This window comes from Amblyraja radiata, chromosome 18 (assembly GCF_010909765.2).
Source record: "Amblyraja radiata isolate CabotCenter1 chromosome 18, sAmbRad1.1.pri, whole genome shotgun sequence".
NCBI classification, from domain to species: Eukaryota; Metazoa; Chordata; class Chondrichthyes; order Rajiformes; family Rajidae; genus Amblyraja; species Amblyraja radiata.
Genome location: NC_045973.1, coordinates 30,993,305 through 31,006,582, shown reverse-complemented (window position 1 = coordinate 31,006,582; position 13,278 = coordinate 30,993,305). Strand labels below are relative to the sequence as shown.

Below are 13,278 nucleotides of genomic sequence, written 5' to 3'. Positions count from 1 at the left end.
ACTCGAAATGCTGAGCAACTCAGTCAGGCAGGCAGCATCTCTGGAGAACACGGAGAGGCGACGTTCTGGGTTGGGACCCTTCTTCAGGCGGAGCCTTGTTGAAGGTCTGAAAAAAGGTCCAGACCCAAAACGTCAACTATCTATGTTCTCCAGTGATGCTGCCTGGCCCACTGAGTTACTCCTACACTTTGTGTCTTTTGTTTTTGTAAACCAGCATCTGTAGGTCCTTGTATCTCATATATTGGACTCACAGATGGCCCTTAACAATCAGGGATGGATAATGAATGATGACGAAAAAATGTTCCATTGCAACAAAACAAAAATGACATTGTTAGCAAAAGAACTTCTCAAAGCAGGAACCGGCGAGCAAAATACTTTGAGACAATAAACAAAGTGCTAGAGGTACACAGTGGGTCAGGCAGCGTCTGTGGAGGAAAATGGATGGACGACGTTTCGGGTCAGGACCCTTCTTAGGACAACAAGAGCAGACTGATGATCTGACGGTTGGAATAGTCCCCTCCTGTATCTTATCTGGGCTGCGATTTGAAGTTAGACTGCACTATGTTTTCCAATGCATCGTGACTTTGGCAGCAAGCATAAGTGACGTGCGTGGAAGAAGTATCTATTTATACAGCGGTGGTTTTTATACAACGGTGAACAGCAGCAGTGACTTACCACACCACAGGGTTGGCAGCTGTGGGGCCTGTGGTTTTATATGTCAACAGCCAGCATTATAACAACACGAACAAAAGTCAAGGATGGTAAAAGTAAATCAGCCCATCGATCCTCTTCCATTACCGACTGAAATTGGGGGCATCACAGTGGTGCAGCTGGTAGTGCTGCTGCCTCACTGCGCCAGAGTTCGGGCGGAATGGAATCTGCATGTTCTCCCAATGACCACATGGGTTTCCTGCAGGTTATCCCGTTTCCTCCCACATCCCAAAGGCGTGTTAGTTTGGAGGTTAATTGGCTGCTGTAAAATTGCCCCTAGTTTGTAGAGAGTGGATGCGAAAGTGGGATAACACAGAACTAGTGAGAATGGGTGATCGATGGTCGGAGTGGATTTGGTGGTTAACATGGTTTATCTCTAAACTAAACTAAACCTCGCTTGGTATCCACTGGTACATTGGATACTCTTTAAAATGTTTGACTCAATTATTTCACTTGATTAAAAAAGGCACTAAGTGCTGGAGTAACAGTGGATCAGGCAGTGTCTCTGGAGAACATGGGTGGGTGATGTTTCGGGACGGGACCCTTCTTCAGACTGAACCACACCCTAACCACTCAATAAGATGCGGATGATACCCGCGTGATATTTCTGACGTGCTTTATTGATCTGCCATTTTACCTTAAGGCATCAACCTTTGATGACATCATTGTTTGCTCCTGGGATAGTCCAGCCTGTGATGATGTCATTGGGGTATGACCTGGTTTGCACCTGGGCTAGGCCAGCACCTAATTACATAATTAGTGCTTGGTCTGCCGTTTTAAGATTAAGGCAGACCCAAGGGGAAAGTGAACTCCATTGTCCTGGACTGTAGGATCTAGAGCTCTTAAATAAGGTAAGATTTGAAAGACAGTTTTTTTTAAACTGTCTGTAATTCCAGAACTTCAGGAAGCTTAGTGCAATCTTGTGTTAGAAATGCTTCAATGACCACGAAGTTCAGTATTTCATTTTTGTGGGGTAACAAAGAAATGTATGTATGTGGATAGGAAAGGTTTAGATGGCTATGGGGCAAACACAGGCAAATAGGAGTAGTGTGGATGGGGCATCCTCAGCATAGTTGAGTTGGGCTGACGACTCTTTCTGTGTTACATGACTGATTACAATAATAAACCCATCACCTCCAGGCTTTGTCATTCAGCTTTCTACCTCCTACTACAATCAGTCTGAAGAATGGTCCCACAAATACAGTGATTTTTTTTTGTTGCATACAGGTCAGTGAGATTATTACCATATGTGAGTATAACTGAGTCCATATGCAAGAGTTGTCATGTTTTGGCGCCATTTATACAGTCCCAGCTACTGCTGGCCATAAGGGCCCGTTGCAGCCGTCGCCTCCGTCGGGATCGTCCCGCGAACCGTCGTCCCTCTCCTCGCTCGGCCATCTTCAGCCTTCCTGCCCCGGGGGAACCTCCCATAGCCGACCTTGTGGACGCGGGATGGTAAGACCCTCGGTCTCCCCGTGGGCCACGGTGTGCGCAGGGCCGTCCCTTTTCAAAGGACTGGACTGAATGATAATGTTCAAACAAAGTTGAAGCAACTTTCATAAACTTGCAGCTGAACTCCAGTTCCTATCTTCCTCTAATATTTCAGATATTTGCAAAATCAGATACTTTATAGATTGAAGACTAATGTTCTGCTCATCAATATATCTTTTGTGACACATGTATATTATTAAGAAAAATTATCTTTATAAATAGATTTATATTTTGCAATGTGTATTTTCATGTAATTGGATGGAGTGAATAGTTTCTTATGGAATACAAGCTGCTACCTATGTAAGTTGATTATTTGTGTCGTATTCCTGTACATAAGGTACCCTGTTACTGAAGCTCCCTTTTTTAAGTGCCAATGAGAGATATTTTTGTAATGGTGCAATGATGTCCTATAAACGTTCTGGGTGAAAAAACAGTTAGATTAGACGTAATGTGATTGATTATGTGTTATAGGATGATACATTGCCCAGAATAGGGGAATTGAGAACCAGGTTACATCGGTTTAAGGTGGTGGAGGGAGGTGGGGGGGAGGAGATTTACTAGGAACCTTTTGAGTTCAACCCTGCCTCAACAACCTCCTCCATCAGCTTGTTCCATACACCCACTGCCCTTTGTGAGAAAAAGTTATCCCTCAGATTCCTATACAATCTATCCCCCTTCACCTATAATCGATGCCATCTGATTCTAGATTCCCATACACTGGGCAATAGAGTGTGCGTCAACCCTCATCATTTTATATACATCTATCAATAATTATAAAATTATTATTCATAAAAATCATTAATGATAAAAAATATAGTAGGAAAAAACCCAATCCCCATGACTTATCAAAGGAATGCTGCATCAGATAGGGCTGGTGTAAATACTTTGTACACAGCACTTCAGTTTAATATATTACCGAGCTGAACCAGTATTGATTCCAGGAGACCAGATTTGCCATTGACCAGTCTCCGGAACATTCCGTATCTCACTCCCTGTTGGAGTATGGAATGTACAGAATACATGTACTAAATCTAGCCAGTCCTTCTTTAGGGCCCTCTTGGCACGATATGGAGCATTAACGGCCAATATTGCAATGCTGTTTGGTGGGGGGAGGTTGCCCATGAAAGATTTCATCACTACATTCACTATGTTACAGCACTGAAGACATTTAAAATAACTTATTTTGAAACATCTGGAATGTTCTGAAAAGGACATCAAGGATGATTGAGATGGATTTTAATCCTGTAATAGTTTTGGGCAAGTATATGTTCTACGTGACCCACTGGCACAAAGTGTATGCATGCTCCAAGTTCAATTGCTTCAAGATGTAAATCAGGCACTGATATGTGTATCTGACTATTTTTGTTTAAACAAAGAAATCATGTACAGCTTTACTTGTTTGATATGTTGTGAATGCAATATCTTTTGTGGAGGGAAGGGGAAAATTGATTTGAATTAGTAGTGTGCATTCATTTTGCCTTTTGGGCTCTTTATCCACAACCAAAATAAAGTGTATTTTTTGCTACTGTGTTGTTTTCATGGTTGTACTGTGATCTTAATTGCAGTAGGTAGGACTGAGTTCTGTGGTGGGTTCCAATCTCGCTTCACAGATTTAGCCACAGAGGACATTAAGAACCAAGGTCACTGGCATAATCAAGGACCCGGTCACTCCCTCTTCTCCCCTCTCCCATCAGGCTGGAGGTACAGAAGTGTGACAACGCACACCCCCGGATTCAGGGACAGTTTCTGCATAGTGTGATCAGGCAACTGAACCATCCTATCACCAACTAGAGAGCGGTTCCCACCTACCATCTACCTCATTGGAGACTCATGGACTATCTTTAATCGGACTTTACTGGACTTTATCTTGCACTAAACACTATTCCCTTTACCCTGTGCTCTGTGGATGGCTTGATTGTAATGATGACTACACATAATTACAATCAAGCCATCCACAGAGCACAGGATAAAGGGAATAACTGACCGGATAGCACGCAACAAAACGGCTTTTCACTGTACCTTGGTAATCTGACAATAAAATAAAGTTTAAAAAAAATAGATCCACATAGACTGCACCAGGAAACCAGGATTGTTTCAGGACGCCTGGACCTTTGAGGCATCAACTCTACGACCTACTGTATGCCACTGTAAACCAAAGCTTCCTCATTCAAATCTCTTCTGGGGTTGTGGTGACCGAGTGAGTGGAGAACCCTGCCTGTTGAAACAGTTTTAGAAATGAGGAACTGCATACCAGGGGCGTCGCATGATTGGCAGCCCCGCCAACCATCTGTCTTTTTGTTTTTGTTTGTTATTTTTAATGCGTTTTAAAAGTTTGTGTAAATGTTCTCCAGTTTGTTTTATGTAGGGGGTGGAGCGATAAATTATCCTCACCTATCCATGTTCTCCAGTGACGCTGTCTGACCTGCTGAGTTACTCCAACACTTTGTGTCTGAGTTGCAATTAGCGTTGCTTTTACACTACCTGTACTACCAACCACTACATTTCAATAGATTGCCAGTTTTATTGCCAAAATCTCTGTACATCTTAGGAAATTGAAACATTGCAAACTGATAATTCCAGAAATTTAATTTTACAATTCAAAATTAACACAAATAATTTAAAATCTATTGCATTTTGAACGGTGTGCTTCCAAAAATGCCTTCACTCCCAATCTCCTTTGCAATCTTCCATTTATTCTCCTCTGGTTTTCTTGCCATGATTATACATCGGGCAAAAGGTGTTGCACGGGTACATGGACAGGAAAGGTTGAGAGGGATATGAGCCAAATGCAGGCATGCAGAACGAGTATAGATGGAGCATCATGGTCGGCATAGGAGAGTTGGGCTGAAGGGCCTGTTTCCATGCTGTATGACTGATGCACATGTGACAACAAGGCACCATTGAACCATTAACTCTATGACTATAAAAATATTTCCTAATTTTCATTAAGGATCTGTGCAGCCATAGGGGCTTCAGAGGAAGTTATTAATGGAACCATTGATCCATATGAAGTGGACTACATATTTAAGCAAGGAAAGTATAGCATTGTGGTTAAGTTACAAGATTAGCAGCCAGAGTTGCAGACCATTGATCCTGAGTCAAGAGTTCAAATCCAAACATGGCAGGAATTAAATTCAAGTATTATTTTTTTTAAAGCGGGCTGTGTAGCTGATGGACCATTCTTTAAATATATATTTCACTAATGGTCTTCGGTCAAGGAAATCCAATGTCTTTGCCCGGTTTGGTTTAGCTTCCATGTGGCTCCAGACCCACAAATGTCAGCTTGGTTTGGGCACACTGAGAGTTTGACAGGAAACTCCTGCATTTCCAGCAATGCCGATTGCTCACGATTAAACAAATACAAGAAGTTTGGCAAGATAGGTTGACAGGGAAATGAAATATGGACCAATAAATGTCTCTCGTGTTTAGAGGGTGGATGTGAAAGTGGGATAACATTGAACTAGTGTGAAGGGGTGATCGATGCTCAGCGTGGATTTAGTTTAGTTTAGTTTGTTGTCATGTGCAATGAGGTACAGTGGAAAGCTTTTTGTTGCTTGCTGTCCAGTCAGCGGAAAGACAATACATGATTACATTAGAACTGTCCGCAGTGTACAGAATGACACAGTATGCTGGAGTAACTGGTCAGGTAGCATCGCTGGAGAACATGGATAGGTGACTTGTCAGTTTGGGAATCTTCTTGCTACATACTATATGTTGTCTTAACTGTTTGCTTTATTTGCGGATTTACTTTCGATTTGTACATTAACCTCTCCCAAACTATCACTGTTTTAGAAATATTTTGCTGTTCTGTTTTTCAAAACTTCTCATGAAGCTTAGTTTAGTTTATTATTGTCACGTGTACTGAGGTACAGTGAAAAGCTAGCTGTTGCGTGCTGAACAGTCAGCTAAAGACTGTGCATGATCACGATCGTGTTGTCCGCAGTGCACAGATACAGGACAAATGGAATCACGTATAGTCCAAGATAACGTCCAGTAAAGTCCGATTACTGCTGGTCAGAGGGTCTGCAATGAGGTAGATGGCAGCTTAGGACCACTCTCTAGTTGTTGATAGGATGGTTCAGTTGCTGAAGTTAGTTGAGTTGTGGGGTGAAGGGCCTGTTTCTATACTGTATCTCTAAACTAATCTCTAAATTAAACTAAACCTTGCCATGCTGAGTGCACAGAAAGGGGAGGAGGATTTATTAACCTGATTCAGAATATTTGGAATATTAGATTCAGAATATTTGGAATTACTCGGGTTAATTCTTCTGTTAATCATGAGAGGAATAGACAGGGGGAATTCACAGAGCCTTTCACCCAGGGTAGGGGAATAAGAGGACAAAGGTTTAATACTGTAAGAAAATAATTTATCTGTGTGTTTGCCCCCCCCCGCACATATGACAATAAAGTAGCGTTGGTGAGAGGGGAAGGGAACCTGAGGGGCACTTTTTACACACAGAAGATGGTGGGTATATGGGACGAGTTGCCAGAGGAGGTAGTTGAGGTATTTGGGCAGGTATATGGATAGGAAGCGTTTAGTGGGATATGTGCCAAACGCAAGCAAGCTAGACTAGGGTGGATGGGATATATTGGTCGGTGTGGTCAAGGTGGGCCTAAGGGGCTGTTTCCGTGCTGTTTGACACTATGACTCAATGTTTGTGCCACAAGATGCTCTGCAAGTTGTACTCGAAGGGTAAGAAGCTCTCACTGAAATTCGGATCATATTGCGACCTGTTGTCTCTGGTCAGGACCTTCTGCAACTTAAGCCAGAAATGCCGTTCTGCGTGAGGGTTGTGGGGCCAACTTAAGACCGAGGCCTTGCACAGTCTCTTGCGCAACTGAAGGTACTTTGACTTTCGCAAAGACTGATCCAGAAGGACCAGGACTATGACGTCCACCTTGTCGTCCAACAGCCGCTGATGTGCGATGAAGAAGGCTTGTCTCAACTGCCCACTTGCAAAGCAGGCGTTGGTCAGTATGAAGATGGCTTTCCTACTTTGGTAGATGGCATCGTACAAGTTCTCTATTGATGACTTTCCAGGAGTCCAATCTCTCTCCTCCAGGCAAAGGTTGAACTTGCGCTGTCCTTTCTTTTCAAGGTTCACCACCAGCTCGTGGTAGACCCAGTCAGCCACAGCGTTGTGATTGGTGTCGAAGGCTATAAAGGCGTCGTATTGCAGCTTCTCGGACGGAATGAACCTACTGCCTTTTAACTTGGCGACGCACACATGGAAAGTGTACCAGGAATCCCAACCAAACAGCTTGTGCAATATTGGCAGGGCCGTGAGTGTTAGAGTCAGCACAAACGAGACCACAAAGCCGATGCTTCCGTGGATTTTCTGGCAAGACAGCGGGTCCGTCAAAAGAATGCTCTTGCCTTCTTGTGATTCTGGAAACTCGCACTTCCAAGCGGTGGTAAGATCAGCCAGTGAAATACTCGTATCTTTGATGAAATGGAGAAGCCAGTTGGCATCACAGGTGCAGCTGAAAGGATTGTTGGCCAGAGCCAGAACGCTCAGCCCTTGCAAGAGTTCAGAGGGCAAACTATCTACGTATAATGCTTTGATTTTATTCTGACTCAAGTCAAGGTAACGCAGGGCTTGGGCCTGGGAGAAAAAGCTGCTGGGAAGTTGAGATATTTTGTTGCTCCGCAAGACAAGTTTGGAGAATCGCTCCGGAAAGAGACATTTTTTTGTGGGCAAACCACGAAGCAAGTTTTGACTCAAGTCCAGAATTTCAAGGTTTTTTAGTTCTGATAGGTTGTCCCAGTTGAAAAAGTCCATTAGATTGTCATCGATGTAAAGCTCTTTCAAACTCTTTGGAAATCGAACCATTGCCTCTGGAGGTACAGTCTTCAGCATATTCATCGAGATATCCAGGATGGTTAAGTTTTTAAGGTTGTGGAAAAAATTCCAGTAGGTATTAGTCCCACTCTCCCACATCACGCTCAAGTAGTTTCCACGAAAGTTCAACACATTCAAAGTGCTACTGTGCAGCTCACTTGTGACCCGTTTTGCAATTTTGTTGTGTGCCAAATTCAAGCACCTTATGGAGGGCAAGTTTTTGATGAATTCGAAACTATGGCCCATGCCTTTCATTTCAAAAATGTAACTGTTGGAACTGAGGTCCAGAACTTCGAGTGTCTGGATCTCTGAAAATGCCTCCCTAAAGTAGAAATCTATTCTATTGTAAGCAAGGTTCAGATACTTTAGGTTCTTCAGTCGGTTGAACTGTTTGCCATTCAGTGCCTGCGTCAAGTAATTGCAATTCAGTAAAAGGCAGTGGACGTTCTCCAGTCCTTCAAATTTGTCTGGATTTATATCTGCTATATTGTTGTATGACAAGTCAAAGACTTTCCCAAAAGAAGAGCAACTCTCGTGGGAAAAGAAGGAAGACGCTCCTTTGGTTTTGGTTCCCTCGGCATTCTTGTAGTCTTCTCTTCTTTCTGGGATCCAGTACGCTCGATGACTGGTGTCAACCAGGTGTTTATTAACCTCACCACTGTCAGGCAGAGGGAGGCAGGAGTTCCCCAATGAGAATGACAATTTGTTTTCCGAGAGCCCGATATACGTCAGTGACGTCATATTCTCAAAGAGTTTAAGGTCAATTTCTGTGATGAAATTCATTCGGAAATTTACCGAACTAATGTTGGGCATTCTGAGCAATGGCCCGATGGTTTTTTTATCCAAGGTGTTAAAGAAGAAACCATCGATCTGAAACGTTCTCAACGACCTAACGTTCTCCAGAGAAGGAGGCAAGACAAGGTGTTTGAAGATGTGGAACGGTTTGTAATTGTACATTAAGTTGAGTTCTTGCAGGTGGGTCAGGTTTGCGAAAAAGGTGGCATTTTGAATGGCGAGGGCAAGAAAGTTGTCGGATAGGTCCAAGGATGTTATGCCTCCCAGTGACTGGAACAAGATGTCATCCAAGTGCCTGAGGGAGTTGCCCCTGAGCACCAGAGTCTTCAGTTCCCTCAGATGAAGAAAGGAATGGGGAGACAACTCAATCGATTTGTTGTTTTTGCAGGGAAAGCAGGGCTGGGCAGCATGGTCACACCGTTGACAGTTCCATGCCAGGGAAAGATATTCCAAATGAACAAGGTTCTTAAAATCCTCTGAGGAAATTTGTGGAATCTTATTCTCAGATAGCACCAGTTTTTTCAAGGATCTTGGCAGTCCTCTAGGCACGACCAGTATACTATTAAAACTCAGGTCTAATGACATCAGGTGTGGCATGTTCCTAAAGGTGTCCTCATTGAAGGTAAACGAGGCATTGCATGGATTTTTATAAAAGCAATTCTTACTAAAGTTGAGAAATTTCAGGTTAACTAGATTGGAGACATTTGTAAATTGCAAGTTGATGATGTTGTTGAGTGCCAGGTTCAAGCCGATAAGGTTTGTGGGCAACTGTGGGATACAGGTTAAACTATTTCCAGTTAGGTTAACTATTTCTAAGTTGCGAAGGTGAAGGAAGGCTCTGGACCCGATGGTCATTTTGCAGTCCTGACTTGGCAAGCGGAGTTTCCCAGGGCTGCAGTTCATGCTCAAGTCAATCACCCGAAGGTTCGGCAGACCAGAGAACGCTTGGTCATTGACTTCTTGTAGAGAATTATCATTCAGCAGGAAGGTGGTGGCATTTTCTGACGTGACAATTGGCACAGAGGTTAAATGCCTGTAGCTGCAGTCTATCTGTTTGGAGGTTCTGTAGCCATCGCAAGGCAGAAAGGCTGGAAAGTCACACCAGGCAGGGTGGTGAATGAAAATGGCAAGTAAAATGATAGTTTCTCCCATGCATCTCTTCCAAGCAGCCTATTACAAAGAAAAATTGAAATATTATCATATTTCGTTGCAATCACCGATTTTCTAGACAATGGAGGCAAAGGAAAGAGAAAAGAGAAGTTCTTACATGAAAAGAGAAGTTCTGCGAAAACTCAGCGGGTAAGGCAGCATCTCTGGGGAACATGGTTAGTTGACATTTGGGGTCAGGACAAAATGAGGCTAGATGGAGGATCACAGGGCACAACCAAGTGAAGTGACAAAATAACTATCACAAAGTGGGTATGCTTAATCTAAAAAAGATGCAAAGTGCTGGAGTAACTCAGTGGGTCAGGCAGCATCTCTGGAGAGTATGGGTAGGTGACGTTTCTGGTCGGGTTCCTTCTTCAGACTAAAGCCTTTATCCAGCTGAGTTACTCCAGCACTTTGTCTTTTTTTGTAAACCAGTATCTGCAGTTCCTTGTGTCTACGTTATGCTTAATCTCAAATTCACACTCTGAGGGTGGTTGATGTAGATTCAGTTTTGACTTATGAAAGGGAAATGGATATATATTTGAGAGAGAAGCATTGAATAGCTGTGGAGAAAGCTGGACAATGGGAGTGAATGGTTTAGGCTTGCACCGAGCCTACAGGAGGTCGATGGGCCGAATGTACTCCTTCCATGCTGCAGGGATTCTGTGTTTTATCCTTTTCCTTTTAAATAAATATATTCTCTTTGATGGGAGTTGAGGAAAATGTGAGAGAGAATAGGTTCTGGGGAGCATTTTAAATTCAGTTCTCTGATAATGAAAATATATATTTTTGCCAATATCTTTCATGACCTAAAGATTTCCCAGTCACTATGCCACTGGGAAATGAGTGGAGCAGTCCAATTGCAATGCAGGGACTATAGTTTGGATGTTTTCTGTGTAACGTTTCCTCCCACACTTCAAAGATTTACAGGGTCGTAGGTTAATTGGCTTTGGTAAAAATTGCAAATTGTCTCTAGTGTGTAGCACAGTGCTAGTGTATGGAGATTGCAAGTCAGTGCGGACTTGGTGGGCCGAAGGTCCTCCTTCTGTACTATCTCTAACCTAAACTAGAATTGCAGTTAACAAGTGGGAATGCAAATAACATTGCAGCAGAGGAGGTGGACAGCATGGATATGCAGACTGCTTGTGGGAGCTTGTCACTCTAGAGGCATACAGCATGGAAATGCCCAATTCCCCCCCAATCTGACCCAAGTATCTTTCCAGCATTTTCCCTGCATTTGACACATAGCTCTCTACCCCTTATTCTTAAACTGTCCTGGAATGCCCTGGAATAATTATCAAGGGCCCAGTGGCGGAGCTGGATTTGTGAGCGATCTCGTGCTATAAATGGAATGGTATTTTGACATGTTTTTTGGAGCGCTACGCTTCGTGGAAAAGATCTACAATCATGCTGGTAAAGATCTACAATCATGATGAAACCTTCGGTGTACTCACCATTTTACGTGTGGTTTTTGCAAATGCAGAATTGTCAATCCTTAATGCTCTCCTAGATTAATCCACAGATATTGACGAGGTTGTTGTTCAGCTTGAGCCTGCTCAACTTGAAGCTTTGTGGAACTAAGCACGAATGCTCGTCAGTCTCTCTCTAGTTTCATTTCCCCTTCTGCCACTGCATTATTGTCACAGCCAAACCGCTGCTTGGAGCAGTTCCTTTTCGAGGCTGACAGATCCTCTGAGACATTGCTCACAGGTAGTCTGATACAGTGCCCTCCATAATGTTTGGCACAAAGACCAAGCATTTATTTATTTGCCTCGGTACTCCACAATTTGAGATTTGTAATAGAAAAAAACCACGTGGTGAAAGTGCTCGTTGTCAGATCTTTATAAAGGCCATTTTTATCCATTTTGGTTTTACCATGTAGAAATTACAGCAATGTTTACAAATATTTCATTTCAGGGCACCATAATGTTTGGGACACAGCAATGTCATGTAAATGAAAGTCATGTTTAGTATTTTGCATGCATATCCTTTGCATGCAATGACTGCTTGAAGTCTGCGAATCATGGACATCACCAGTTGCTGGGTGTCTTCTCTGGTGATGCTCTGCCATGCCTGTATTGCCATCTTTAGCTAATGCTTGTTTTGGGGGGCTAGTATCCTTCAGTTTTCTCTTCAGCATATAATAGGCATGCTCGGATCGGGTGATTGACTTGGCCACTCAAGAATTGACCATTTTTTAGCTTTGAAAAACTCCTTTGTTGATTTAGCAGTTTGTTTGGGATCATTGCCTTGCTGTAGAATGAACCGTCGGCCACTGAGTTTTGAGGAATTTGTTTGAACTTGAGCAGATAGGATGTGCCTATACACTTCAGAATTCATCATGCTACTACCATCAGCAGTTGTATCATCAATGAAGATAAGTAAGCCAGTACCTTCAGCAGCCATATATGCCCAGGCCATAACACCCCCACCACAGTGTTTCACAGATGAGGTGGTATGCTTTGGATCTTGGGCGGTTCCTTCTCTCCTCCATACTTTGCTCTTGCCATCACTCTGATATGTTAATCTTCATCTCATTTGTCCACAAGACCTTTTTCCAGCACTGTGGTTGCTCCTTTAAGTACTTCTTGGCAAACTATAACTTGGCAAACAGGGCTTTCTGTCTCTCCCTTCGGGGGAATGCGACTTTTTTGTCGTATCCCCCTTCTCTTCCCCGTCTGAGCTGAGGTCTAATGGCGGAGCTGGCGGCCTCCAACCTGCGACAGACCTCGAGGCTCCGGAGGTAGAGCCAGCCAGGACTTATCAACGCGAGGCTGGCCGTCTCCGAGCTGCGGCGGCGTTCAGGCAGCGGCACGACTCGGCGCTCCGGTGAAGGCGGACGGCGCTGGGCTGAGACACTCCCGTGAGGGCGACCCGGCTCCTGGCTAGAAGGCGCTCCCGTGAGGGCGGACCGACTCCCGGCTAGAAGGCGCTCCCGTGAGGGCGGACCGACTCCCGGCTAGAAGGCGCTCCCGTGAGGGCGGACCGACTCCCGGCTAGAAGGCGCTCCCGTGAGGGCGGACCGACTCCCGGCTAGAAGGCGCTCCCGTGAGGGCAGACCGGCTCCCGGCTGGAAGGCACTCCCGTGTGGGCGGCCCGGTGCGGGGCTGAGACGCTCCCGTGGGGGCGGCCCGGTGCGGGGCGGAGACGGTGCTCCGGTGGCTGAGGCGGCGTTCTGGCGGCGGCGACCTGAATCCGGGGCTCGGCCGCGGGCCAGTGGACGACATCGTCGGGAGCTCGCGGGTCACAGGCTGGTGCCTGTTTTCCGGAGCTCCCGTGGCAGCAGCTG

At 44.4% G+C, this 13,278-nt stretch overlaps 1 protein-coding gene across 1 annotated transcript; it reads right to left on the bottom strand.

Annotated features, from left to right (window-relative positions):
- Window positions 1–6,322: 6,322 nt before the first annotated feature.
- Window positions 6,323–11,556, bottom strand: tlr9 (toll like receptor 9). The gene is made up of 2 exons (XM_033037038.1): window positions 11,444–11,556; window positions 6,323–10,010 (listed from the first exon to the last, which is right to left on the bottom strand). Exons 1-2 carry the CDS (start codon window positions 11,444–11,446, stop codon window positions 6,852–6,854), a joined length of 3,162 nt encoding a protein of 1,053 aa, XP_032892929.1. The 5' UTR covers window positions 11,447–11,556; the 3' UTR covers window positions 6,323–6,851.
- Window positions 11,557–13,278: the final 1,722 nt, after the last annotated feature.